General features: G+C 45.2%; 2 protein-coding genes and 1 long non-coding RNA gene across 3 annotated transcripts; 1 reads left to right on the top strand and 2 right to left on the bottom strand.

Moving 5' to 3' along the window:
* Positions 1-1,903: 1,903 nt before the first annotated feature.
* On the top strand, positions 1,904-2,653 carry LOC131883952 (transcription initiation factor TFIID subunit 13-like). Its single transcript, XM_059231566.1, has one exon. The coding sequence runs from the start codon at positions 2,040-2,042 to the stop codon at positions 2,472-2,474; it is 435 nt and encodes a 144-aa protein (XP_059087549.1). The 5' UTR covers positions 1,904-2,039; the 3' UTR covers positions 2,475-2,653.
* A 147-nt stretch (positions 2,654-2,800) lies between these two features.
* Positions 2,801-27,654, bottom strand: LOC131883944 (arfGAP with SH3 domain, ANK repeat and PH domain-containing protein-like). Its single transcript, XM_059231555.1, is given in 15 exon segments — positions 2,801-3,032; positions 3,153-3,343; positions 3,424-3,708; positions 3,862-4,276; positions 4,357-4,626; positions 4,709-5,118; positions 5,188-5,386; positions 5,637-5,939; positions 6,282-6,365; positions 6,536-6,695; positions 9,159-9,330; positions 9,414-9,582; positions 9,724-9,875; positions 10,933-11,005; positions 27,211-27,654. Coding segments are annotated over 15 exon segments (3,216 nt in total). The 5' UTR covers positions 27,337-27,654; the 3' UTR covers positions 2,801-2,825.
* Positions 18,295-21,026, bottom strand: LOC131883955 (uncharacterized). The gene is made up of 4 exons (XR_009373668.1): positions 18,896-21,026; positions 18,734-18,823; positions 18,484-18,618; positions 18,295-18,429 (listed from the first exon to the last, which is right to left on the bottom strand). It is a non-coding gene; the product is annotated as an uncharacterized LOC131883955 (long non-coding RNA).

The following is a 27,654-nucleotide window of genomic DNA, read 5'->3' as shown; positions in this document are numbered from 1 at the left end:
CCAAAGAATATTCGGAATGCAACTGAATCTGATCAATTGATTTGCACCACATGGGCATGGTCAAAACGACACACTTTTAATGATATCATAAGTAAGAATAGATTGATTTCTGATACTGCAAAACCACTGATCAGTCAAGTCAGTTCGCTCCCTAGTACAGTAGTTCACATATTTGTAACCATTAAAGGAAATACTTACAGTACATAACTCCGCCAAATCGGGCTCTTCTGTTCTCTCCTTCCCCAATTCAAGTCAAGATCCACCCCATAATTTCCCGAACATATTAAAAAGAATAATGATGCCACCACCAATAAATGCGACCCACTTGTGATACACGACTATCCATTATCATTCATATTGGAACATTAGGATATCTAAATTGACCATTGACAATAAAATAACGTGTTTACCTTACTTGAGCTTTTATTCCCTCTCTCTGTAGATCAGATTCGGGTAAATCTTCGGCGTTGGCAGAAAACAGTTTTTCCGTATTTTCGAAAAATTTTTCCGTATTTTCGAAAAAAGACCTTGTAGTTCCATATAATTCAGTATTAGAAACTGAATAGATCATATCCCGATTTTTATTCAAATGGTTTTCAAAGTGCGCTCCTTATTTCCATGAAAAAGGCTTTGAAGGCCTTACTTTATTTGTGCTTTTAGGCATGTAAGTTTTTTACCCGAGCTGGAATTGCATAAAGCAATACACTCAAAATTGCTTCCTATAATCCGGCGAGTTTGGAAAGTTTCAAGATGTCTTTGGGCACCACCGTCAAATTTTGATTTGGAATTCAAAACACTGCTGACCTCTTAATATTATTGCTAATTGAGTAAATCTGTTATCTCTAGCGTAATATACTCAATCAAAAAGTCGATTAGTTCATGCCTTGGCTCGAAATAATTCAGAACAAGAATGTTATTTCTCGCAAGAATTCTACACAAAATTTCTCTTCCATTCCAATCAAGGTAATCATTCCGTTACACCCTCGAAAATCAATTATGGCAATTCAATTATGTGCAATTCACATTCCATCCTTTCTCTAATAATCCAATTTCATTGCTCACAAACATTGTGTAACTTTCCGCCATCAGCCAATTTCCTCAAAATTAGAGTCCCAAATAATTTTGTTGCAGAAAGGGCAAAAGCGTATTTCGTCAAAGTGAAAAACACACCTTTTGTGAGAAGCCTTCTTCAGCAGACTAGGAATGACCTGCAAGCTAAATTAAGATGGTTCATTTTGATCAGAAACTATTAGAATACAGATTACAGCAAAAAAGGGGCGAATTATTTTCCAGTCACTTCCTATTAAAAAAAGATATCTTCATGAGATTGTTTGACATCCTGCGCAAATCGGTCTCGTCGAGTCCCTTGAGATGAGATTCTACCTTTGGGCCGGATTCATCCAATATTAAGGGCTCACATCTTATTAAATGGACAATTCATGACGGACTTAGGTCCACTTTCTGAGGAAAACAAATGAAAATGAAAAAGTGAAAATTGTTATTACGAGCCCATTTTAAGGTACACGTCCCTGGCCAATTACTCTAAACTCAAGTAGAAGACTCAAATCTCGAGTGTGCTGCGCTCAAGTCCGGACTCGCCCCAGCACTATATTGTTAGCCACCAACATCAATAAAAAGTTTAGTGATAAGATTTTGAAACTTGCGCGGCAGTTAGAGGTGATCAAGGACAAAAAATCCAGTCAGGATAATGTCGTTGTCATGTTCAAACCATGAAATGAAATGACAATATTTCCAGCCAAACCAAGTCAACTCAAATGTCTTAACTCAATTGTCATTAGTCTGTTTGATGGTGTTTGCGCTTCAACCATGGCCTGGCTACAACCCAATGGTCGTAGAGCGTAGAATTGGCCAGCCTGAACTGTGTTGGCTTCCCTTGGTTGCTCAACTGTCGTTCCCAGTTGTCACGCTAAGCAGAAAAAAACAAAGCAACGAATTTGAGTGGCCTGAACAGTGAAATTCGGGAAATTCAGAAAATTCGGAAATCCGAAATCCGCCTCTTCACGTCTCTTCCCTCCTCCATGATGAACGGTGACCACGGATCCTCTATGGACATGGCGGATATGGACGACCTGGACCTGGATGGCGACACGTTGGACCCGAATCCGGCCTCGGCCTCGATCGTGGGTGGAACGCTGGCCCCCGACGATAAGCGACGCATGTTTTCCAAGGAGTTGCGTTGCATGCTCTTTGGCTACGGCGACGATCAGAATCCGTACACCGAGACCGTGGATCTGCTGGAGGACCTGGTGCTCCACTTTATCATGGACACCACCCAAAAGGCCATGGAGATTGGCCGTCCCGGGCGAGTCCAGGTCGAGGACATGATCTTCTTGGTCAGGAAACATCCCAAAATGTACGCCCGAGTGCGAGAACTGCTCACCATGAATGAGGAGCTGAAGAAGGCCAGAAAAGCCTTTGACGAAATCAAGTACGTCCAAGGCACGAATCCTTAGAAGGCCGGTCGTTGTAACCGAGTTTGGCCCTTGTTGGACGTACAAAAAAAAAACCAACGAACTAACTGGTATAGGCCTGCCTTAATCATTCATACAGATTCATGCGGAGGCCCACGACACGTTTGTATTGATTCATAAACCATCTATTTAATGTTCGATTTATAAAGGGTAACAATGTCTTTCGTGAATGTGTCTATAGAATTCTCAGGGGATCAAACTTGGTCGTGCTGATGGACAATCATCACCGTTGAAGCCAGCCGCTATTTCCGGGGCGTGGCAGTGGCCATCCATGTGGATGGCGAAGACAGTGCGAGTAATGGCGATGGGTGCCGTGATGGGTTGTTCATGTGTTTATTCGAGTATGTGGACGAATGAAACGGGGAAAAGACCGCGTTTGGTAGGCTGAGACTCCAACATGCCTTCCATCCAGTTCTCATCCTCGGTTTCCTCGTTCAAGATGAGGATGATGTTGCCCTCCTCAAAAGAAAGTTCGTCGTCGTTGTCGGCTTCGCAATCGTAGAGTGCTCGACAGCGTTTCATCGCGGGGAAGTTTCCGTGCTGAAAATGACATGGACCATCAATACATGCCCTGATATCCAATTGTGTGGCATACCATGCCTGCCTTGTAGCTGGGCCTAATTTCAACTCAATAAATTTGTGAACTGCCTCAAAACATACCTGTGGCAATTGAGATCGAGCGTGTCTTCGTTGAAGGTGGCTTCCAGATTCGTCTGACAAAGAGTCCAAACTTTCGGTGGATTGACTCGTTTTCATGCGTGTAATGATACCCGCGGTTTCGGGTGACGAGTCGTCCGCGAAGTTCTTCAAAGGAGGCGAAGTATCGCTTCCCGCGCCCGATTGGGGTCCAACTAAAATTAAGCAGGTTTTAAGCCGAAAGTCTACGAAGCTTCTTAAGAGACATGGACCAATGACGAGGTTGGTTTTTTACCATGAAGAAAAACGGTATGATGAACCTTTCCACCGTGGTAAGAAACCGGCGTGTTTGACCGGGAGGTCGAGGACATCATCATGGGGTTATGAAGGGTTCCATGCCCACTATCTGACGAAGGGGATCGCTTGTGGTTATTGGGAATGAATCGGGGAGACGATGTCGAGGATCGGAGGTGGTGTTGGGAGGGTAAAGTGTTATAGGCAGTGGAGGGCAGGGACAGGGTCTGTTTCGAACCTTTCTTCAGACTACCCATAAGATTCGGTGTGATATTTGAACTTGAGACTGGAATAAGATAGACAAGAAAGCTGCAAAAGCAATCGACACAACACAACAACATCATAAGCTGATTTTCCCCCCCCCGACGAGACAACATTTTTCCCCGAGTGTCACTGATCGACTGATCGATCAAATAAACGGACGCGTGTGTGAACTTACAGAGACCTCCCGGTTTCTTCGATTGAGGCGGGGGAGGAGGTGGCATATTGTTGCTCTGGATGTGATGATGCATCCTGGGCGAGTCTCCAGTTTCTGAGGTAGATTTATTCCAGGTCGAAAGGGTTGTAGGCCCTCGATCACTGATCCAGTCTGATGAACGATTAATAGACAAAGAACCTCGGTTGGGTGTGGTTGAACTATGGTATACAGAGTACGGGCGAGAACTCGTTCGAAGATGGGCGTCCCGATCCGGAGAGCTGAGGAGATGCTCTGGAGTTCGAGATCCATTGAGTCTCGGGTAGTCCTCCAGCATCTCGTCATCAGAGAAATCGGTGGAACCGTCTTCATGGGTCAAATGCCAGTCAATGTTCACGTTGTCAAACATTGTTTTCTTTCGGTGCAATGAATGCATAAGCTAAAATGGCATAACCCAAGGCATTCTCATGAATGTGCATTCCAGTGTTCACCGTTCTGAGCGATGTCTTATTTACTCACCATCTCTTCGCAGAGGGCGTGTCCCCTCTCTTTGGCAATATCAATCGGCGTTTTCCCGTTATTATTCTCGACTTGTGGGTTGGCTCCCGACCGCAAGAGTAATCGCATGCTTTCACACTGGTTTTGAATGACGCAATAATGGAGTGGAGTGTTTCCCTCCCGTGTTTGCTTATCCAGACTAGATGAATTTTGTACTAAGAAGTCCACAATGTGGAGGGAATGGCCCGTCTCATGGGATATTGCGTGATGGAGACTAGTTTCGGCGAACTCCTGCAAGAGAAAAAAATGAACCCCCATTTTTAGCAACCGTTCGAAGTCTACAACAATATGCACTTGAAAGCCACCAACGTACACTAGACGGTAGAGGATCGGTGATATCCACTCCATGATGGCTAGCTTCGCCGAAGGCTTGAAGTAAGTCAAACATGCCATGCGAGTCAATGGCTTGTTCTAAATCACAGTATACTTCTTGCGGTCCATTTCAAAAAGGGCGGATGAATTTCTTCTCCTCGTACTTGGCCTTGATGTAAGCCTTGCGTTCTTCCATGCTGCTATTTGGGAGAAGCTTGGAAGGCATCCCAGCCTCCATTATTTTGTTAAACCCCTCGTTGGACATTATCCTCGCAATGAGCAATTGAGAGGTCCCAATGTTGTCCAGAGTAAGCGATTGTATCTTGGAAATGTGAACCCCCATTTCTCTGTGGATGCCCGAACACTCGATGCAAATGATGATCCCGAAGTTGGTGGACAACCATGTGGCATCTGAAAAAAAAGGACAGGACCAATCAAACTTGAGTCGAGCCACTTTCACGTGTGGGTGTCGATTTGTACCATTTTTAGACCCGCAATCGCAACAACGGTCATTTCCGGGCAGTCCTCGAATGAAGGTGACCAACGTTTTCTGCAGTTCAATATAGCCCTGATTGACGCTGTTGGCTTGAGCGTTATCTTGGAAGGCTCTAGTTAGAGCCCCATCTTTCGAGTTCAATAGAACGGACATCCACTCTCCACAGTCGGGTTCGCTTTCAGCCTGTAAAACAATTAGATTGGAAAATAATCATATCAACCTTGTGATTATCTGGCACCAAGGCTGTCAAACTTGTCATTCTCCACACCATTGTGACAATCTGATCGCAAGCTAGCAACAAAAGAAGACATCTGGCCATGTATCCGAGGTGAATTAATTTTCCTTCTTCTGTGTGATGGTGGGTGAGCGAGACACACACAGAGAGACAGAGAGAGAGAGAAGGAGAGAATGATTGAGTGCGAGTATAATTTACCTGAAAATGGTACGTCCTGTTGTAAGAGACCACGTCGAAACATAACCGATCCTCCAAGACTGGCTTCATTTGACAAGTTAACAAGTTGACTTGGGTGGGGGCTTTTGTTTCATCGCCATGATATATCTCCAGATATCCTTCTAGGGCCTGGCATTTCCGCTTTTGCCACACATTTCTGAGCCGACCCTCGGATCGCTTGTTCAAGTAGCCCGTTTTCTGGTTGCCCGCCGCTGCGTCTCCCTTGGCCTGATGCAGCGTGTAGTGACCGGACGAATTGGATGTGGTGGAGACACTGGTCACCGGCTGAAACAACAAAAGGACACGTGATTAGTCGGATAACAACCAATCGAGCACGCACGTACGGCATTACGCATTACAACACATTTTAAGTGTGTGAACGGATATAATATTCAGGACAACAGCCGAAACTCGGCAACACGCTCCTCAATTGTTGTGGAACCAACCACTCTTGGAGCAAGGACGAAGAAGAAGAAGAAGAAGAAGTAGCCGAGACTTTATCTGAGGATCAGAGGCTGTGCTCATTGGACCAAAGTATGATACGGGAAGTACAACACACAAAGCACATGGTAAGCTATTTTCTTGGAAACATGAGCTCGGCTGTCAGAGCGACGTTTGTTTATTCACCTCGTCTTTAAAACGATCACGGACTTTTAGGACCATTTGTAAAGTGGTATTCATCATAGCCTCATGCCAGTATTTCTCATAGAGCTTCAGAGAGAAAAGAACCAGAGACAATTGGTTAATCCCAGCCATGATGGATCGTGAGCTGGAGGGTATCTATCCCTAGTCAGTCGATGACCATGTTTGCATGGAAGGTTAGGTACGGCTCGGAACCAGTCGGAACCGCTCGGAACCGCCCAGAGGTGATTGCAACTTACCATCTTGTTGAAACCGGGGCAGTTCTTCAAGGTAGTTCGGACTTCCAGAAGTGATTGGCGCTCCTCTTCATGACTCTGCTGAATTTGATGCAATTTCATGCTTAGATCCTCCACATAATTCCCCAAATGGTTGATTGTTTCCAGCCCATCCTCAAAGTATCTGTAACGAAGTGAATATGAACATGATTTTCGGGTCGATGAAACGCAGAAATATTGTAAGAAAATCAAGAGCCGCAAAGAAATCTTGAGAAGTCATCAAAAATTGGTGGTCTCATTAAAGGCAGTCCCTTCCCTTCGATTTGTCGTTGTCGCTTCCCTCATTGAAGAGAAACAGACTGAGAGACTGAGAGACCCACTCAGCAGATAGAGAAAGAACCTGCATGCAGTACAGTAGACGAGTCGTACTGTATGTGGATAATCCATTTTCTCACAAGAAGTAATTTTGTGTGAAATTCCCTTTCCAACAGAGCTGAAGAACACATTCAAACCACTCACTCCGAACCGGAGTGGTAGTAGTGGTAGTAGTAGTAGTAGTAGTAGTAATAGTAGTAATAGTAGTAGTTATCGCATGTTCGAGCACCACATACTCTATGGAGGTAGAGTTGGCAGGCTACCAACAATCATGGTGGTCAAAGTAAGACACTCACTCACACACTCACTCACATACAGACACAAAGAGATCTCTTCTGTCCGAATGAAACGAACCGTGTTTCACTTTGACGACGGAAAGAAATCATTTCCACCCGTTGTAATTGGCCGTAAACGGAACATTAGCCATTGGTCATGGCGTTCCCGACAACATCAAAACGGAGACGAAAAGCAAATCTGCCAGACGTAGACCTTATGACAAGAGCGATTTTCAGTCCAGATTCGGTTTGAGACAATTTCATACCCCCGATTTTGTCAGTATGTACGTTTGGGAAGCCCTCCAAGACTCCATTTAACGGGGGTTCCAAAGCCAAAATCATTCATAAAAAGTCAATTCATGGTCTCCAAAGTTTGTGTCATTTCCAATTGTCCAATCAATGTGGACTTGGCGGAGAACTTATTTGATTTCCTTCGCTCAAGCAGAACAAATGACTGTCATTTTGGAACCGTTGGATTACACGTTGGTTGAGTATGATGGACCTCTGCTCGAACTTCCTAGCGCACGATGATCCATTTTTTATTGTGATCAATAACTTGATGCAGTTTTCCAATTGCCGAGATTTCTCCACGAAACGAGCAGATGCCAAGCTGAGAGCTCTGAGAATCGAGCCTTGCTTGCTTGCTTGTTTCCTGTGGTTTGTACCTCCAAGTGAGACCTACGTAACTCCGAATAATCTGGCCTGATTGGTGCTTGGTTGAGTCGAACAAATTCGAAGATGAACCCTCTTGACACCTTGGCACACCGTGGCGGCAGTCGGCAGTCGGAATATTGAAGTCGGGTTTCTCTACCCTCGGTCATGACTTGATATCGAAGAGTGAAAAAAGGTGGAGATAGTGGAGCATCCATCTCGAAATTGAGTCCCAATTTCCTTCCTTGAGGAGCAAAAAACTTACATTTGACGTGTTATAGGGGGGGGGGGGGGGGCTCTTGTCGGCCTCTACATACGATCTGTTATACAATGTGCATGTAGGTCTTGATTCAAATTGTATTGTAGGGTATGCGTACATGGAGTGGGTCGTCAATGTGGTCGTACTCGAACTTTACCACTCGTACGTACGAGACCTGTATGAGTTGTGCGTGAGGTGGGAATTTGGTGCGAGCTCATTGGCAATTGCCAGAGAAGAGAGAAAGTGGCTGGGCCAAACCCACTGTATGTACTACTGTAGGGTATATAGGCGACCAGGGGACCAGGGAACCAATGGAGGGAGGAGGGGGGGGGGCATTCACTCAGTCAAGTCGGTCGTGAATCTTCAGGACATTACTGTCATTTTCTCCCCATTCAGGTAGCACGGTATCCGCACACTCTATCTTTGTATGGATGGTATCAGACCATCTATTTGTCTACGAGATACGACGTACTAGTTATGTACGGTACGTCTGATGGTGGGTCATCAGGAGATTTATAATGTCGTAGTGCATGAAACTACTTCGTCTTTGAAAGCAATTGTGTCTGACTGTCAGAAAGATGAGCAATTGCGACGCTTGGAGTTCGTGAAACATAAGCGGTGTTTGCTTAACTTTACGACTCCTCTGGGTGTCGATTCATGTTTGAGGAGAGTGAAACTTCGGAACAAAGCAGCCTGGCAATCGGAATGAAAGTTGAGTGAGCCCTTGTAGTTAGTTGTGTGCATGAGACATGATCTATTAGGGTGCCTCCTTCCTCAGTCTTCACGTGCGTGCACGAGAAGTTGTTTGTGTATGGACCTTTTACAATGAAGCCATTTTGGTGCTAAGCAGGAAAGCGATCGTGTAGGGCTTTGTTGGTGTGTAGGAAAACCTCCTGGAGGCGAGGCATCTGAGCCCGAGGCTGAGCTTTGCATATGTCGTTTCAATTGTCCGACCGATTTATGACCCAAAATATTTCCTCCAATGATTCCTTGGCGGGCCAGGAGGCCATGATTTATTACCGGACAGGTAGGTCTACTGCATACTAGTACCTACGGATGTGCCTACAAAAGTCAGTCGGTCTCCTACCTTTGTTGGGCTCGGTAGTAATCCAAGAGGTTTTGCAGAAGGTGAACACCTTTCTTGGTCCTGATTTCGTTGAGCTTGATGAGGTATTCTGTGGTTGTCAGTTGCAAATATTTCCGCTCTTTGTCCATTTCGTCCGCTATTTCTCCTGCGGTCAAATCCGACCGATGAAGTCCTAGTTGAAGGGAAAACAGTTCCATTAATAGCAGCGATTGTTTCCTCGTCTTGTTGTTATTAACTGAAATCTGGCCAATCTACCTGCATCTTTGGCCGCTTTCTTCTTTTGCCTTTCCAGCTCGGAGTATTTATCGTGATAATCTTTCCAGGAACGCTCGAAAGGTCGCTTCAGATCGCCTTTGGATCCTCTTAACTCATTCTTGAGCAATTTATCCACCGGCAAGAGCATCAATTCCTCGAGTTTACTCGCCTAAAATGAAAACAGTTTGTTCATCTTCCACCAAATCCATGTCCGACCGATTTTCCACGTGATGTTGCTTTGTGGTAAACGATGGTGGTCGATCCATTCAGTTGAGTTAGCGAGTGTTCTAACAAGTCGTAATTCACTTACCAAGGTTTTTGTGTGGTTTGAAAGATCTTTGGAAACGATGGCGAACTTTTGGAAAGCGCCTCCAATATCGTCAGGCTCATCGTCCCGCATGATGGCCGACTCACCCATGCGATTGAGCACTTTTGAGAACTCAAACTCGGTCGAAGAGTGGCCTAGAATAAAAGAAATGAGACAATGATACCAACTTCAAAGAGACTCAGGATGGTTTTTCCTAATTGATCATTCAGTCCGCCAATTACTACATTCTCTTCCTGCTTGCATCACGACTACACGACACCTCAAACGTGATTCATAAGAAAGGCAGATGCTGAACGATGCTGAGCGATGCTGAGCTGTATGATGTGCAAGTGGAATTAATGGTAGATTAGAGCCCTTCAAATCAGAGGAAGATTCGTGGATGACAGTGGTTAAGTGCCAGACAGACCACCAAGTGGATGGAACTTGGTGCTAGATAGAATCTCAATTGCTCCTTTGAATACATCAAATGCCACTGAACTTGGCTGGCTGACTGACTGACTGGGTGAGTGAGTGAGTGAGTGTATGCAGGGATGGGGGTGACTGGTTCAGTGGAGAGACAGACTTGTCTCCAGTGAGCCTTCTAGCCGCGAATCGCAATCAGGATCGTTTTCCACTTGGGTAAATACAATTACGAATGAATGGCGAAATGATGCTCAAAAGTAACCTAGTCATTCCAATTAAGGAGAGACTGATAGCCTCTGGCCGACTCTCTTGCTCTCCCCTCCCTTGGCTCGGGTTCCTGCTTGATCCAATGCAATGATGCATCTTGGGTGGTGCCACTTTGGGTAACTTTGAGCATGTGGGGATGGGGGATGACGATGACGAAAGAGAGAATCAAATCATGGTCGATTCCTCTAGATTTGCATTCTTTTTTGTCTCGTTCGAGTAGAGCTCGTGATGACAAATTCGAATGCATTTGTCATGATGAGGGTGGGATAGTAGTAGGCCAGTAGAGAGCGTTGCTTCTCATTTGCATACATACGCAACGAGTCCTCCGATTTTTGCCATCTCATCATGCTCCTCGTCACCACCAAGTTCAAGGTGCTCAGGAGACTCTGTGTCAGTCATGTTGACAGAAGGCTTTAAGAATGATAATTTTGTTTGTTCTAAAGCCAACGGGATTCTTTCAAGGTTCAGGCAGCCACAATAGGTACATGGTTAGCACGAGCAAGGATGAATTTTAATACTTACAAATGCCTGCTTTGGAGAGGTCCTTGAGAGCATTTTTCAGCTTAGATAATCCTTCCTTGTCCACTGAGAGGCTCTGGAAGAAAAGAAATACAACCTTGTAGTTGATTGCAATATTTTGTACACACAATTTGCTAACAGGAATAATCTTGTGGTAATCCTCCTATCGGTCTTGTTCTAGGTGGGAAACCAACCAACTTGGAGGTACATAGTACGTGTTCAGGATTTGGTAGGGTTTTTTTTCTTTTTCAAATTAGCTTTTACTCTATATTCTCCAACGTCCATAGCGACGATGAATCTTTTTCTAATGCAAAGCAAACTTTCAACCGAGGCTAATTGCGATCATTTTTCAAAGAAACGCCACACACACCACGACCATCCCAAGTTGTCACGTCAAGAGTAACCCTATTTGATACAGAGCAGGATGAACGATACCCTTTTCTACGGAAATTCAGACACCAAAACGACGTTACTCACTATTCAGCCATTCCCATGTCAAGTTCAACGGGGACTTCTTATCAGTTTGATCATCTTTTGTGATGTCTTTGTGGTCCGCACCCTTCACTTATTTTGTCGAACACAGACGCCCGTAATGTGAGAGAACATCATGGGAATGGCGCTCGAAATGACTCGCAATTGCATTGGTATGGTGCTTTTCGGATTAAAGTTTGTTTGCCTCGTAAGGAGAAGGAAGCATTTGTAGTGCCCAAGGTCATCCATCCATACATCAGTCAGTGGTTGTGGTTGGAAATCTTGTTGTCGTTAGTTTTGGTGAAAATCTCAAGACGGCTTGTTTTCGGCAAGGATTGTGACTAAACCGCAAAGTTGGAAGGCGAAAAAAACCTATATCCGTCCAAATCTGTTATCTGTCAGTCAAGACAGTCTCTAAGAGAAGTTCCTTGACAAGAACTTCCAAATTCTTACTTGAATCGAGTAGCAAGCTCAGGACCAACACCACCGATGATACCATTCCAAATCTTTGTGCTCTCGCAACAGAAATGCCACTCTTGACGAGTCTCCTAATTATTCGAGAAAAATGTCGTTCCGTGGGAGAAACTGTCGGCTTCAAATTGTAGGTTATGCTTGCCCATCGACATTTGATCATCTTGGACACCGATTAAGAGAAGAAAAAGCCAAGCTTCAATTTTGTCCGGGGGGTGAATCAAAATGTCATTATTGTTGAGCATGTCAATGTAAAAATGATGAATGGATGTCTCAAAGAAGCCTGACGATGAAACCTAATCCGGACGAAATTTGAAGTGGGCGGTCCAGAGTGGTCATGCCGATCCCGATGACAGCTTCTCATTTTCAGGTGGAAGGAAGACCCATTCCGTTGACGCAGAGTTACCATTATAGTCGGACTGCATTGCCCTGCCAAGTGGAGAGCTCGGTCTGGATGCATTACTGTAAGTCGTTGGGAAGTACATGCTACTGTACAATACTGACTGGTAATAGTGCTCCTAAGAGATGAGCGTATTTGGGTCGATTGGCGTGCTGCTAGCTACAAGACCCTCTCCAAGGGGCCATTTATGAAGTTGTCCAAGTCTTGAACACGATACCTCACCAGAGACATTTCTAATAACAGACTACCTTCGTTGTTTCTCTGCCAAGAGACTTTCAAGGACACGAGGTTAAATCCAGAGCTGTGGCGCCAGACACGAAGAAGGTCAAAACTCTAGGCAATGTTGCTTAGCCAGCCTCAATTGCGCCAACATCAAATTCCCAAAGCACAGAACGTGCTGTTCGAGGTTGGAGGTATGGCTGGAGAAGGAGGACTTAAAAGGTGTTCAAGACGGGAGTCGAGAGCTATACGTACATAAGATGGCTCTCAAATGTCCGTTTACTTCCCTTTCAGTCCGAGGTCTCAAGTTCATGATCACTAATGGCTGTCCTGGGTTCGTGTCCCCGATCTTCTGGACTGTGAGTTTTGTGTTCGGTACGCTTGTTACTACTACTACCACCCTCTTTTGATGAACAAATACTAGCCCGTTTCATATACGTAGGTCCACTCAAGTAACCATGTGGTCATTGTGAATTTCAAGGGAGACTGGAACCAATTTTCAATGGCCAAATAGATCGCCCCCTTCAACTGCCCACCAATCGAGCTCGTTCGCGCACTCAGACAAACGGTTGAGATTAGTGCTGAAAGAATCGGATTTGTTTCCTCGAGATCTCGAGGGAATCCTTGACACTCGAGAGTCGAGTGAGTCCAATCGCGAGCTCGCTCAAGCCAGACGTGATGATGGCTCCCAGGGAAGAAAATCATCCGTCTTGATCCTAAGTGTTTTCAGAGACGATTCTCCAGTCAACGAGGTGTCAATGTGGGTGACAAGTTAGTTAACTTGACTTTGCTCGTCTGACTGGCAACTACGTTCTTCCTTACTACTTACGACAGCAGAGACTCGAAACAATGAGCCCCAGAGATAAATGGCCTGACCTTGCTAAAGTGACTGGAGGCAACATCGAACGATAGCCGACTACGCTAGGATCATACTTAGTAGGCTTGCAATAATTATTGGGATCTAGGGCAAATTGCATGTTGTGTTTACTTACCGACTAGATCTAAACACATTCCTTTCAAGTTGATTGATTAGTTAATAACCCGAGGAAAAAGCCGCTTGAACAGCACTCACTTTGAGTAGCAAGATCCCATAATATCGACAAACCGAACAAGCGCCACCGCCTCTGCACAATAAAAGGAAATCATTTTTGGACATTTGACCGGTAATGGCGAGCTTCCTTGACCACTTTCATGTTTTACGTCTGGAAAGTTATTTCCAATCAGTTTGGAAACTTTACTTTATGACGGTCGGCACTCTTGCCACGGACAAGTTTGGGCGAAAATCAACTCTGCCTAGTCCAATCTTGCCCAACTGCGTCGAGAGGGAAGAGACCAATGGAAGTAGAACAAGGTCGAAAATATTGGATAGAAAGCCGAAGAACTTGATGAATGAAGTTAGGCAGGAAATCATCGGCCGAGGAGATGGGGAGAAGATGAGATGTAATTAAACTTATTTTATCATTAACGTGGAGAGCTGTAATTTCAACGACTTTTTTCTTCCTTTTAGCGGGCGGATATTTCATAAGACCATGGCTCTCTCTCTCTCTCCGTGCATGGTTCATATGAATGAGCTGAGGGGTTAGAATTTGGCCCCTGAGTAAGAGAAGTAGTGCTATGCAGTCAAGCTCCTCGTCCTTCGAGGCCATGTAAAGAAAGGAAATGCCTTTATTGGGGCTCGAGAAATAACGACGACACCTTCCAATCTTAATTAAGGGCCAATGTGAGTTCGTACTTCGTAGTTCAGCTCGTGGGTCATATACAGTGTACATACGAACGAGGATATCGTTAACCGTTGTAGCCGTGGGTCGGTTCATGCATGAGTTGTTTTACCACTGCCACCTTTTTCTCCTATTCAGGCAGGTTCATGTCAACTCGGAGAAACTTGATGTACTAGGTATGTGACGAAGAAAGAAAGAAAGAGAAAGAGAAAGAGAAAGAGACGGACGAAATGGAACTTTACGTGTGGCTTAGCACAACAATCATTCGTCAAAGTGGCTTTGTTACCAAAGATGAAATGATCCTCCTTTTTAAGGGTGGGGTACCGTCAACATCGAAGTAGACGAAGTAGAAAACACTTTCATCGCCATTCTTTCGCTTTTTACTGCGCTCCTCAACATTATCTCGACATATTTGTAGTCGAAGGGATACATGTTTGAACGTCCTCGATCCTGGATATGAGATTCGAAGTCTCGATGCTCGGTGGATGGAGGCGGGGAAATATGCAGAAATTGTAACATTGCCCAACTCTCAAGGCTTGAGAGCAAGTCATCATGGGCTTCGTCATTCGCTCTGGAATTTTGTAATTAATAATCTCTGGAGTCTCCGGTTCAGTCGATAATGATCATCATGATGCTTCTGTGCTTGCACATTTGGATACAAAAGCCCCCCGAGAGCTCCTGGTTGTTGGGATTCGTGCATACTTTCCCAGGATCCCAGAGTGCCAAAGTCAACGAAGTTTATTATCGCCGTCAAAAAACTCATTGCGAGGAGTGTCGGAGAATGATTGTTGTTGTAAAAAGACGTTTCAACGGGTGCTATGTTGGCTGTGTCACTGCTACTAGGTACACACCGGTAGAACTTGGTACTAACAGTGTATGTATGGATGTTGCCCAGCACTCCTATCGTATTGATATTGCTATTGCTATTGCCATGTTCATTCCCCTTCTTGACTCCCGGCTTCTGGCTCCTACGGGCGAATCCAGGATCAGAGCATTGAAAAACGAGAAACATTTTCCTCAGCCCTTTTTCCGAACCGTCGGTCCGGCTGTTGTTGATATTGCGGTATCGTTTGAGTTTGAGTCTAGCAAATGGGTGCGAGACGACCAACCAACGAGTTCCTTCTTTCAGCATTGGTCCTGATTTTTCTGTTCTCTTCAGAGATCATTTGACCTCTGACTGGCGGTGGCCGGTTTGGGTAAGACAGCAGGCAGTCAGTCTCTGTGCGTTTCCAAGGGTTAACAACGAAATGATTATTGAGTCAGAATCGTTACTGTTCTGTACGTAGCGGAACTACGTCGTAGTACATACTTGAGCCTCTCAAAGGCATTGGAAGACATCGTTTGTCGTCGGTAATAAACGTCTTCATTTAGTCACACTATTACTCTCTAAGCCATTGAACCTGAGCAAACCGGGAACAACAAGCTTTTTGTGCTCCTTTGACAACAATCGGCCACGATGTCACGGATTTCTTCGTTTTCAAACGAATTATTGACTCTCAAGTCTGAAAAAGCCGCCAGTTGCCCGCCACCGTACCTTATTTTACTTCTAGTTGCTCATACGTCATCAATTTTTCCTTTTCGTCCAAATGAACGACTTTCTTGCTTGTCTCTGCCTTTATCTCTTTCTGTTTCACTGTCTCTCTGGTATTCTTTCTTTCTTTCGTTCCCATGTACATTGGGCTATTGGAATCCTTTTATTTCATTTTACGTTTCGGATGTCATTGCCTGGAAGGCATGACGAAACAAGTGGCATTACAATGAAGGAGCTCTGCAATTATTCCCAGAGACGGCATGGAAGCCACAAAATTTGTCCTGACAACAATTACTTTCTGTACCTGTTCTACGTACGTCCGTACGTAGAACGACGTGCACTCTTGGGATCCCTTGGCCACCTTCTTCTCCTGCTTCAACAGTCAACACCAACGACCCCGAACGTTGTGTTCGACCCAATCTAATCGCCAACCCCAAACCACGACCTAGATTTTCCCATTCAAATTGCCCACTCGGCAATGAAAGGAGGGGATTCAAGAATGATTGGGAAATAGATTTTCAGGCCACCAGTCACTCCATCTTGGAGGACTGACTACGTGCATACACTTCGAGCTTGGAGCGGAGCAACGGTCAGTTTTCCTTCATTTATGTGCCACCGTGCTGGGTGATAATGGCCCCACCATCGCTCGACATACGGACTACACGAACTTTTTTTCTCTTCCTCAGAGGCGTTATCTCATCCAACTTCCTGAAGATCCGAGGTGGAGAGTTGTCCTATAATCCCTACTCCACACCTAGCCGAGCGTATTTATATTCGTAAGGCAAAGAAAATGATCGGTAGCTTTAAGAACTAAAGACGATTAAGAGGGCCAACGAAATCCTCTGGCAGTAGCAGACTCGACCAATGCATCTTGATGTGTTCTTAAAATACCTACCACTCGGACCTCCGCCATCAGCCATCTGTTATCACGCCACTGCCCACAACCGATCCCAACGAACTGTTGTTCTGTTATTATGCAAATATTTGAAAATTGGCAAAATTGCCTGCGCCATCCACAGCTCCACACATGAGAGTGCATCAAACCATCCTGTACGGCATTTCATCTATATGTTGAGGTTTCGGGCCATTGGGTTGGAGACAGACACGGAGAGAGAGAGAGAGAGCAAGCCAAAATACCGCTAATATTTCTAAGCTGTTCTCATTTTACTTGCTTTTCCGGTAATTTCAAGCCGTTGTTATCTCGACTCCGTTAGTCCAGCAGCTAAGTGCCAATGCCAGTGGTTGTCGGGATGTCGTGGCACACAAATGGTGCTGTTGGCATGATTATTACGATAATCTCTGAGAACGAAAGAATGCAGAACCTGCGAAATCGCTCTGTTCCTGACTGGACTCATCTCTTTCTCCATCGGCATCACGTAGTCAAGTGGTCGTCGTCATTGCCACTTTGTTGCTGGTTTTTTTTTCATGATGATCATCTGATGAGGAATGTTGTTTCATGAAGCATAATTGCAGAGCACTCAGAGGGAGCACATAATAATGCCGTACATTAATAGCTGGACGATTTGGCAGCTATCCTGGCGGTGCTTCTCTTGGGGCCAAGACCAAGTGGGATAACATCACCTTTATAGCGACATTGCCATGTCTTTGATACCATGCTAATGCCGAAGTAGAGTACTGTGCGTACAGTATGCAGGCGCGGGGAAAGTATTTCAACCCAATAACACAGAGGGATGATAGGATCAATCATGGGATAAGAAAAAAAATGTTCAAGACGACATGAGGTAGTAGTGGTAGTCGGGTAACGGTTTCTCTTTGAGATGTGTCGTCAGCTCAAAGATTTTGTTGTTGCCCTGAGTGATGTCATATTCCTTGTCCTGAGTTGATCGCTCAGCTGTCATTTGATACTTTACGATCTCATAAAAAAGCCATTCTTCAGCACTCGAAATCAGCCTCCTTGATCCCTTGAGAAGCTGTTTTAGTGGTTGGTTGATAAGCCATGTTGTATTGTTGTAAATTGGAATTGAGTTGAAAATTTGTCACTCCATCCAGAAGTCTCTCACGGATTGTCTAGTATCTACCTAGTCCTTACATTCGGCTGTGAACTTGGGACATGGGAGCCAATTGACCCAATCTGGGTCCGCGGCTCGTTTTCACAAGATGAGACCAGACATACACTCATACACACCCACACACAAACTCTCAAGCCCCCCCTGCATTGTCATTTCTATTCCTAGAGGGCTTCTCATTATTAACATCCCAATGACAATGCTCAAGGCGTTTTGACTGAGGTGCCAAGTCTATCCTCATAAAGGGATCTCTTTTTGAACCGGGCATTAGCGAGGACTTGGCTCTGCTTTTCAACACTAATTGACATCGGAATTGTCTTTTTTTACAGCGCTCATATACCGATTGCTCCAGAGCATTACAAGTTATTTACAATCTTTGTTGGGGGATTGTGAAGTGGAACTGTCAATTCCTTGAGCCAGCCAGTCAATGAATCAATGGATGAATTGATCCAAAACCCAAGTTGCACATGTGTCGTCGTTGTCGTCGTCAAATATGCTGAATATATCCATCAACAATGCGCTTAAGCAATGGTGTACGTTCGACGCTGGCTTTGCATGAAAGCGGCCCAAAGAATATTTATGATGATCAACTCCACTTGTCCTTGAATAGGAGGATCCCTCACTGATGGTAGAGAACGTCAACAAAATGGTATGGGCTGGAATCTGGAAACTATCTAATGAATTGAACATTCCCCTCCTCATCGCAAAAGTACGTACTGTTCGTAGTAGTAGTATCCATGTTGTCAGCTGCTCGAACATTTAACTTCCATCCATGTTAACGTCATCCATTTAGGATCTGAACAAGTTCCAGCAGCCTCCCCCAACATTATATCAATAGATCGACTCGCAACGCTGGTATTAGGATGTCAAAATGAAAACTCCCCTTCCAGTGGAATCGCACTTGTTACTAGTTGTTCCACACACACACTGTGCGGGTGTGTCTATGCATGTGTATGTATGTACGTACGTTCGTAGGTGGTGGACGAGTAGCCCAATGTTCCAGAGAGGGTCCTGGGCGCCACATTCTTTCAAATTCCTTTGCCCCATCTTGATGTTGCTATTGAAAGACATTAGTTTTAAGAGTGACTCATATGGGGGTCTACTGTTCTCTATATCCACTCCCACCTACCTTAGCATTATTGTCCTCAAAATGAAGTACCTTCGGTAAAATCAGAGCTTTGACAGTTGTACAATCCCTGACGTGCCCTCCCTCGTAAAGTGCTTGCCGAGCAATTTTTCCAATTGTTTTCTCGGAGTGGAAGCAGGATCGAGATGATAATGATGGTGGTGGCACAACTTTAACATTGGCAATGATGGAGGAGCAGGGACTACCGAGGGTAACAAATCGATGTACCACAAAATCGCAAGTGCGTAAGTACAGTGACAAAAGGCGGGGGTGAGGACAGCGTAACCCATGTGCCCAAAACCATCATAACAATTCACTTATTCAACAACATTTCCAATCTAGACCCCATTGTCCTACACAAAAGACGCATCTTTGTCTTTGAATACTCGGTGGCTCGGACCAAAATCTGTCCTTAGGCATCATTGCCCACGCACACCAAAATGCGGTCTTGTCCATTCGAAATTGACATTTGGAGCCATGTCAAACTACTAGGTTGAGTCGTGAAATCATAGAGGACCTCTAAGGTTAATATCAACGCTGAGGCAACACTGGAAGCATGCTTGTTGAGGTCCTAGATGTGCCTCTTTTAGTGATTTCATCACAACGAATGATAGATCGAATTACAAGCGAACATTTGGCGTGCTGAGCTATTGTCTGGGTTGTTTTTGAGCCATCTACGAATCTCTAAATAGAGTCCCATCTTGAGCCTTCAGCTTGAGTGGGATTTCCACAGGTAACAGCGCTGCGTTGGTGGGGCCGATCGTAAAAGAAGATGGACACCCGGAGAACCATATCGATATCGACCATGATGTTACCACTATTCTTTAGGGGTACACACTCCCATTTTGCTCAGTACGCGTCTAATCTGGGGGCGATCCCTAAGCCGATCCGAACCCGAGTTGGACAAAACGAATCAGTGATACGTCAATCCATCGTGGGCAAACTGGCTTTTCGGCTCTCAGCTTGCCAATGCACGATCTTCAGCTTTTTGTCTCCGCGAGCATTGCTCAAACCACGACCGGATTAAAGATGCCTGGAGGTGGGGAAGATAAATTTAGGACCTTGTTCATCTGATGTGGGTTTAGTCATCACGATGCAGCCATTACATAAAACAACACTCCACTATTGGTACATGTTCCCGCTCTGGCTCAGATGATTGCACACAGCTCTGGTTTCGGTCGTCAGGGAACACGAACAACATTTACTATTTCATACAAGACTCGGGGTTCGCCCTTTCTTGGAACGACGCGAGGAAGTGACTCTTTTCTCCTCCATTTGTTCAATGCACTACGAATTGGGCGTAAGAATGGAGGTAATGGTGCTTCTCTCCGTCACTCCCTCTAGAGCACAATGCCCTATATACAGTGCATATTCAGCCTCTGAACATGAAAAGGAAGCCAAGAGTGAAAAGTGAACAGAAAACACCCCGTGGTCTCTCTTGGGCGAAGAACCCGGTGAAGGAAGCCGGGAAGGGTTGCTTGAATGATGGTTGGTGGACTAGGTCGGGCATGAGGAAGGGGGTCTCGTCTACTGTGGTCTCAGAGAGAACCTTTCCTCGTATTGTAAGCCAAGAAAGGCGATGCACAAGTGCAATAGCCGACAACGGACTTGCAAGGAAGCAAGCAAGCAAGCGAGCAAGTATTGCATGCCATAAGATGGATGATGGTTGGCTCAGACAGCTAGTCGAATGGGCTGGTGGCGTTATGGTGAGTGGTTGGCAATTGACTCGCCCAGGGGAGTGGTGGACACCTGCTTTGGGTTCGCTTGGGTGCTCCTGTGGTCAAGTGCAATGATCAAGCGACTCTTGACAACGGAGTGAACAAGAAGACATGCACGTTGGAGGTCTAAAGGATTGGAATTTGGGAAGGTGCTGGAACGACGGACCTTGAAATAATCCAGAGCACCAACACTTTCAGGTCATAAATTGTTGTGGAAGCGATAGCTCAGTTACATTCGAGATGGGTGGAAGGCATTTCTCAGAATCACCAATGAAGCGAGCCAATTTTTGTCACGAAAGATAATTGACTAATTCCAGGATTTATGAACTCTTCGATGGGTGCGAGAACGAGCGAGAATGAGCAAGAGCGGAGCAGAACGGTGAGCCAAGTTATGAATGAATGCTCGCTCATTTGGTATTGGTTTTTCGAGTTCTCGTTTCGAGGCCAACTAGTGTCTGAGAGTGAGCTCTATCATAGATACATACAATGATGGAATGTCTGCTTGTCTATGAATTATGGATGGCAGACAAGCCAACGCATGTTGCCCCACTAACAACTCTAGTAGGATTCGGTTTCAAATTCCACCTACATTTTAAGGAAGAGCTACGCATATCTCGACCTAGACCTTCATAGTGCATATCTTTCTCATAGCTTAAAGAAAAAAAAACAATTTGGGATGAACTTAAGAAATGTGTTGGGAAGACACCGTCATGGATTCACAAGGCACGAGCATGACGAGGGACCTTTGATGAGAATTACAATTGGAAGGCAAACATTAATGCACCACATATCAATGAGTCCGTCCAAATATGGTTCACCCATGTGATGCGAGTTCCAGCCACCTTCGAGCAGGGTCATTTTAATCTAGTTTGATTTCATTTTCTTCGCGCCAAAAAATACTCTCAAAGCTGTCAAGGGAGTCAAATTGATATGATTTATAGCCCAGGCTTGAACGTGGTCGAAAGAATCCCAATGAGGGTCTGGCATACATAAACATCATCTCACCGAACACCTGTGACTTTTAAAGAGCAATATTTTGATTTTTTTTTCTTTTGCCTTGGCTGAACCCCTGAGTGACTCGTAAGTGAGTGAGCGGGTCGAATATATTATTGGCCACCTCCTCAATTCCCAATAATCCTCCTTTGCTCCACCGCTGAGGGATACGGTGAGACCGAGTGGAAACGTCGATCTTTCTGGTGGAAATTCTTCTGCCAAATTCGGCAACAATTCATGACGATCAGTATTTGAAGTGGGTGTAAAATCTCCACCCATCCGTTCGGTTTCAGGAATCGAACCTCGTCAAGCTTGAAAACTTAATGACAGAACTGAATGACTGATTTCCTTGTTCGACAAAGCCGGTCGTTCAGCGGAGACGACCGCAAAGTCGCGTGAAATGCTCAGGCCACAAGGTGTTAAAAATCTCCACCACTTTTTTGCATAAGAAGCAAGAAGGTGCATGCATTGGGTGCAAGCAAGACCTCTCTGGAATATTCGTATACAATACTGGAGTGCTCAAGAGACATCAGGAGGTGACTGCCATCATCCATCCATCCATCTATCTATCCATCTCCGGTGTTGGAATTTTCTTCGAGTTGTCTCTCTCTCCATGGGAAGAAAAAAAACACATGTGAACCACGCTGTGCGTAGCGTGTGTATTCGTATGTATGTTCAATGCATGCAAAACATTGGTCCTCTCTCAGATGACTTCAAAAGGTTTTTGCAAATTCCATTTTGTGGCCGGAAGACGGATTGGGTGAAGTTGAAAGGCCAAAATGTCATACACACTGTTCTCGTATTCCAGCTCACAGCTGTACGCTGGATACTCTCATATCGTGCGGATGGCTGACAGACTTCGAGCAAACCAACGAATGTGTGAGGTTTAATGGAGTGTGATATCCCCCAAGTTGAACAAACGAGGATGAATGAATGAAAAACCACATTATTTGACTGTATTTCTCCCGTGGTTCTTTCGTTCGTTCGGTCGTTCAGGCGTTCGTTCCCCGACGCTTCCAATGAAGGGTGTGATGATCTCCAAGTCCAATGGGTGAGTTGAAGCGAAAACCGATGGGAAGAACCGATTTTGGTCAGGAGGTGGTCCAACATCCATTATCACTCCTACGAGACCGCCGAGATGATTCCCATCAAGATTGGGAGAGATGGTATCAAAACAAGAAGAGTTTTCCTTTTGATGCCATTGCCGGTAGCTGTACCACACCACACCGCACCTCACCTCATCTCACCCTGAAGGTCGGGAGGTAGGGGGACATCAAACATTGATGATCCGTTTTGATCTGTGCTCTCGTCTTTCACTTCCCCGTTTCACCATCAGAGATGAATGAATGCTCGCCAAGGTGCAACCAAAGAAGAGACGACGATCGACAGTGGAGCCACCAGCAGGCCAATGACCCACTGTTTTAGAAGCTCTCAATTTGGCAGGATATTCTTCCATTAACGTTTAGACATTCCATTGCCCGACAATCATAATGCCATCCGTCCCTCCTAGTAGGTTACTTACTGTGGCTGTCTGGCACACTAAACGATGAAGCCAAGATCAGCAGAGTTCGAACTACAAAATGTAGGTACGAATCTGTGGATACAATGCATACTAAGATAGGAGCATAATTAACGGCAAATTCCTCCGATGTTTGAGCCACTAACTGAACGGCTATATCTTCGTTGTATGGATAGATAGGTGGATAGATGAATGGTAGGTAAGCTAGTTGGTTTCATTGTTTTTAGACGCACAAAAGAGACCTACCGTAAAATGGTCAGGGTCGAACGTCAAGTTGGATCGAAATGAGACTAAAATTGGAGACCGGCTCAAAATGAGAGTTTCTTAACACCTCTTTATGATCACCTAGGGCCGCCATGGTCCACTCATGAATAAATTTCGTTAGGCACGTCAGGGTGGTCTTCGCGCTCTTTTGACTCGGCCAAACAATTAGGAGGCTCAAAAAAGCTAACCTTGAATTATATTTTTTGATTCTCATCCCTAGCCCGAAGTCAAGAAGGATCTTTTTGAAATTGCCAAATAATAACTCCATTATGTGGGTTCTATTCCATTTGCGAGCGACCCCGAGCACATTGAAAAGAGACGGAGAGAGAACAATTCAAGAAGAAGCCCGAGCCGCTTCTCAAAGGGCTAGCTAGCTCAACTAGCTAGCTAGTTCGCCAGTTACAGTCCCAGGGTTATTGACATCCATAGCGGTCGGACCGGACCGATGATTGAAGTACGAAGTGATTCCTACAACGTGGTTTGTTGTTGTTGCTCTTGTTGTTGTTGTTGTTCTGGTCACGTTCGTTTGCCTTGATTATTTCCTGGCTCATTGAACTTCATCACTCATAAAAAGCGAGCAAATCCCGAGCAGTGTGGTGCATCTTGTGGACCCCCGAACTGGAGATTGGGATGTCAGGACCCAAAATCACCTCGGGTTTTATGTGGCAAAAACTCCCGAGAAAACTTCCCTTGTTCCCCATGGGCACGTTAACAGGGCACCCCAAATGGCCAGTTATAAAAAAAGGAATTACACCCGAACCACGCAGAAAGCGGTTCAAAAGCACCCTGTTATCCCCTATTCGAACCGTGAACCGAGTGTTGTAAACGTGTTCACTATAGTTTAGAGAGTCCGAAGCAATTACTCGTCCACTTACCGCGTTTTGCACGGCTCTTGAGTAGAAAGGCACAAAACGAGCACGACCGTGCCAAAGCCAGTATGTGTTCTACTCTACCATGCACTTGGTTGGCTGACGAAGAGAATAACGTGGATGCTAATAATGATGACGGACTCACTTTTTGCTCATAAAAATGAGGACCATCGAGAAGGGTGAAGAACTCGAACACAGTTTACTTAGCGGCCAAACTCAAAACCTATACACCGTGTTCGTGTTATTTTACCGCACACGGTAGTGCACGTTAAGTACGCAAGGGCATCAACCTTTTCTTCTTCTTCCTTCTCCTTATTTGATGTCAGGGCAAATCTAAAGTCGCCGCTGGGTGCCATGAATTGGTCGGGGGTATCAATGATTTCAAAGGGAATTTGAAGTCAATTATGGTGCCTTGACAGATATTATTAGCGTTTTGGTTGGCGGTTGGGAGTTTGAGAATTCCTTGCGGCCTTTTCAAGGTGAAGCAGAACCCCTTTTTATGTGTCTGTCTGTGAGAGCTTTGAACGTCTTTTTTATTCTGTCCTCAACTGACGACTGGGAGTGGATTTTAAACTCCCTCTCGTTTTCACGATGTGCTTGAAATGTTTGCTTTTCGTGGAAATTTCTTTTCATCTCAAAACACTAGACAGACATCCACCAATCAGCCCAGCCAGACCATCCAACCATCCTTATCTAACAGTGGCCTCGCTAGTTTATTGGAGAAAAAAAGTCTTGATTTGTGGCAATTGAATTGGGCTACTCGGTTCATCGAGCCAAAGGTCCCCCCCCCCCTGCTCAGTTGTATTGGTTTATGAAGTGAAAGAAAGCTACAAAATGTAATGAAATATTCATGCTGATCCTAAGTTATGTGCTCGAGAGCGATAGAAACGATCGAAAAAGGGAGGGACCCTCCCAAAAATGCGTATGATGTCTGGACTGTCGAGTATTGTGTTGTGCGTGTGTACCTATTAATGTGTTTGAAGTCAAGTTGGAAAGCGAGAAGGGCGGTTTTTCTTATTGTCGGGACTGTTTTTATGGCTATCCTATGTACCGTAGGGGCCAATGTAGCGTATGGGTATGAAACCGGGTGCTTACATAGTATAGTTGGTACGTGTGCCAAAGATCAGGGACAAAAGGTCCAATATCATTGGGAGATTCCTCAGCGAGTGTTCTCCCCACACGTACTGACTTGTTCTAGATGATCGGGCTCTACGTGGGTTTGGCAATGAACACGGTGAAGTCAATGAAACTCGCTCCAAACGTTAAACGCATCATTATGAATTATCACAAAACCCGGTGCAACCGATAGGCAAGTGATTTTGGCATCAGGCACGCACTGGTCCCCATTTATCTACTTTGATTTCTCTCTAGTGCACAAACACACAGACAGACCCACACTCCTGACTTTCTTTCCCCGTTTGTTCATCATCCATGAGATTTTAATGATGTTTGAGTGCTTTAGGGCCTTAAGTACAGTAAGCTCGGGTGTTGTTACAAAACAGTAGTTGTTGAAGTTGTTCTTCTTCTCGGATGTCATCTGCCACAAGCAACATGATCCTCTCATATGACGGCAACTCTAATCAGTTTGAACAAAAATCGTGTTGATTAGAACACTTGGGCTGTTTATTTCCTTCGCTTTTATTTTTGGGTCGTGGATGAAAAAAACGAAAGAGAGGACGAGGAGGATGCAGCCGAAAGTTTTCCCAATCTCAATGGGTAGATTTCAACTTTACCATTTGCAATGGGCTTGCTACGGAACTAACTACTACATACGATACATACAGGGAGGCCTCCTCCCTCCGCCCTTCTCTCCTTCTCCCCATCTTCCCATTCTCGTTCTTATTCTTTTAAATGGCGTCAGACTTGTGCAAGCAACTCATACGTTCATCCACAAAATGAGCATCACACACTCACATGCTCATGCTCAAATACGTGCACACATTCGTACACACAGGACTACATACAATGTATTCACACACACACACCACTTCAAGATTGGAAGAGAATCAGGAGGTGGCACTGTGGAGGTAGATATTAAACGAGGAGACGAAGGCAGTCCAGAGATTTAAAGGTTTGAGCTTGTCGTCTCACCTGTACTACTACGTGTATAGCGTAGTAGGTACGAACTACGCGCACCCCCTCACAGGTAATCAGCAGCCCTTTTGGCCCTTTGATAGATAGCGGTGGGGAACCTGAAGCCTCACATGTCTACGTAGGGCGATATGTGAATTTTTCGGCCTGGCCCTACTCCTTCATTCGGTCGCTATGTTCGTCGTATGTGCCAAGAGGCTAAACTAAGCTGGATGGATAGAGTCTCGTACTGAACAGAGGGGTCGTCGTCGGCGTGATGATGATCATCTACTGCCTGGCCTCCTTAATCTCATCCAGCTTGCTTGAGAGCAAAAAAGATGTTTTGAAGGTATACAAACGCAGACCGTACCATGAAGCAATGTATAGTGCACGTTGTACACAGAGGCTCGTAATGTGCTGAGCAGTCTCCTACTTTAGTATTGTCTTCGACTGTGCGCAGTGTTTGCATTGCTATATATTTCTTAGCCACGATTGAAACATGTCTCCTTGGAAGAAAAACACAAGCAGAGAGAGAAGTTCAGGGCGATGATGGGAGGCGAAGCGAGAAGAGACACATTCTCCACCGCATCCATCCACCCAGTACTAGCTAGGTGCCCTCATGAGAAGCTATATGCATGTATGCTAACATTGCGAGACAAGACAGAGCGGGGAGATAAAAACCGATGATGGCTTTTAATGATGGGAAAACAAATGACCGCGTCGGTGTTGCCATCGCTCACCTATGGCCCAAGTAAGCACTGCGAGGTCTACCTCAATTCCTCGTGGTGTCCGGAAATCAATTCTGGGAGGGGTGATCCCAACCTAGATACTGTATAAGTATGGTACACAGAACAGGAGGACAAGGGCCAGCAACATCCTTCTTACCTCGTCTAGTTTGTTGACGGACTCGCGACATTGTGGGATGCGGCTCACGTAGTTGGAGGTGGTGGGACTGTTGAAATCCTCTCGGACTTCGCGAACGAAATCCTGAACAGAGATCACCCCGGGCATCCTTTTTCGTCCGTAATTTGCTTGGTCAAGGTGTTATCCTCCTCATGGGTAATCACAAGAAGTAGGAATCGCAGCAACAAAGTCACTTGAACACTCAACAGCGCGAATTTTGTACACACACTCACAATCCTCGGAGCTTACGTACGGGGGACGAAACTGGATGGATCAGCTCACATCCATTGTTGGCGCTTTGATGAGCCACAACGAAACAAGGATGCTCGAAGGGTTGATTAGAAAACTGCACTACTTATCGACGATAATAATATTCATCCGTCTTGGTTTGGTCTTGGACATGAGTCACTTCTACCCTACGAGCAT

The sequence above is a fragment of the Tigriopus californicus genome, chromosome 7, assembly GCF_007210705.1.
Source record: "Tigriopus californicus strain San Diego chromosome 7, Tcal_SD_v2.1, whole genome shotgun sequence".
Taxonomy (NCBI): Eukaryota; Metazoa; Arthropoda; class Copepoda; order Harpacticoida; family Harpacticidae; genus Tigriopus; species Tigriopus californicus.
This window is presented reverse-complemented; position numbering and strand designations above follow the sequence as displayed.

Coding starts and splice junctions, on each gene's coding strand:
- LOC131883952 (XM_059231566.1), top strand. CDS start 2,040: ATGATGAACGGTGACCACGGATCCTCTATGGACATGGCGGATATGGAC.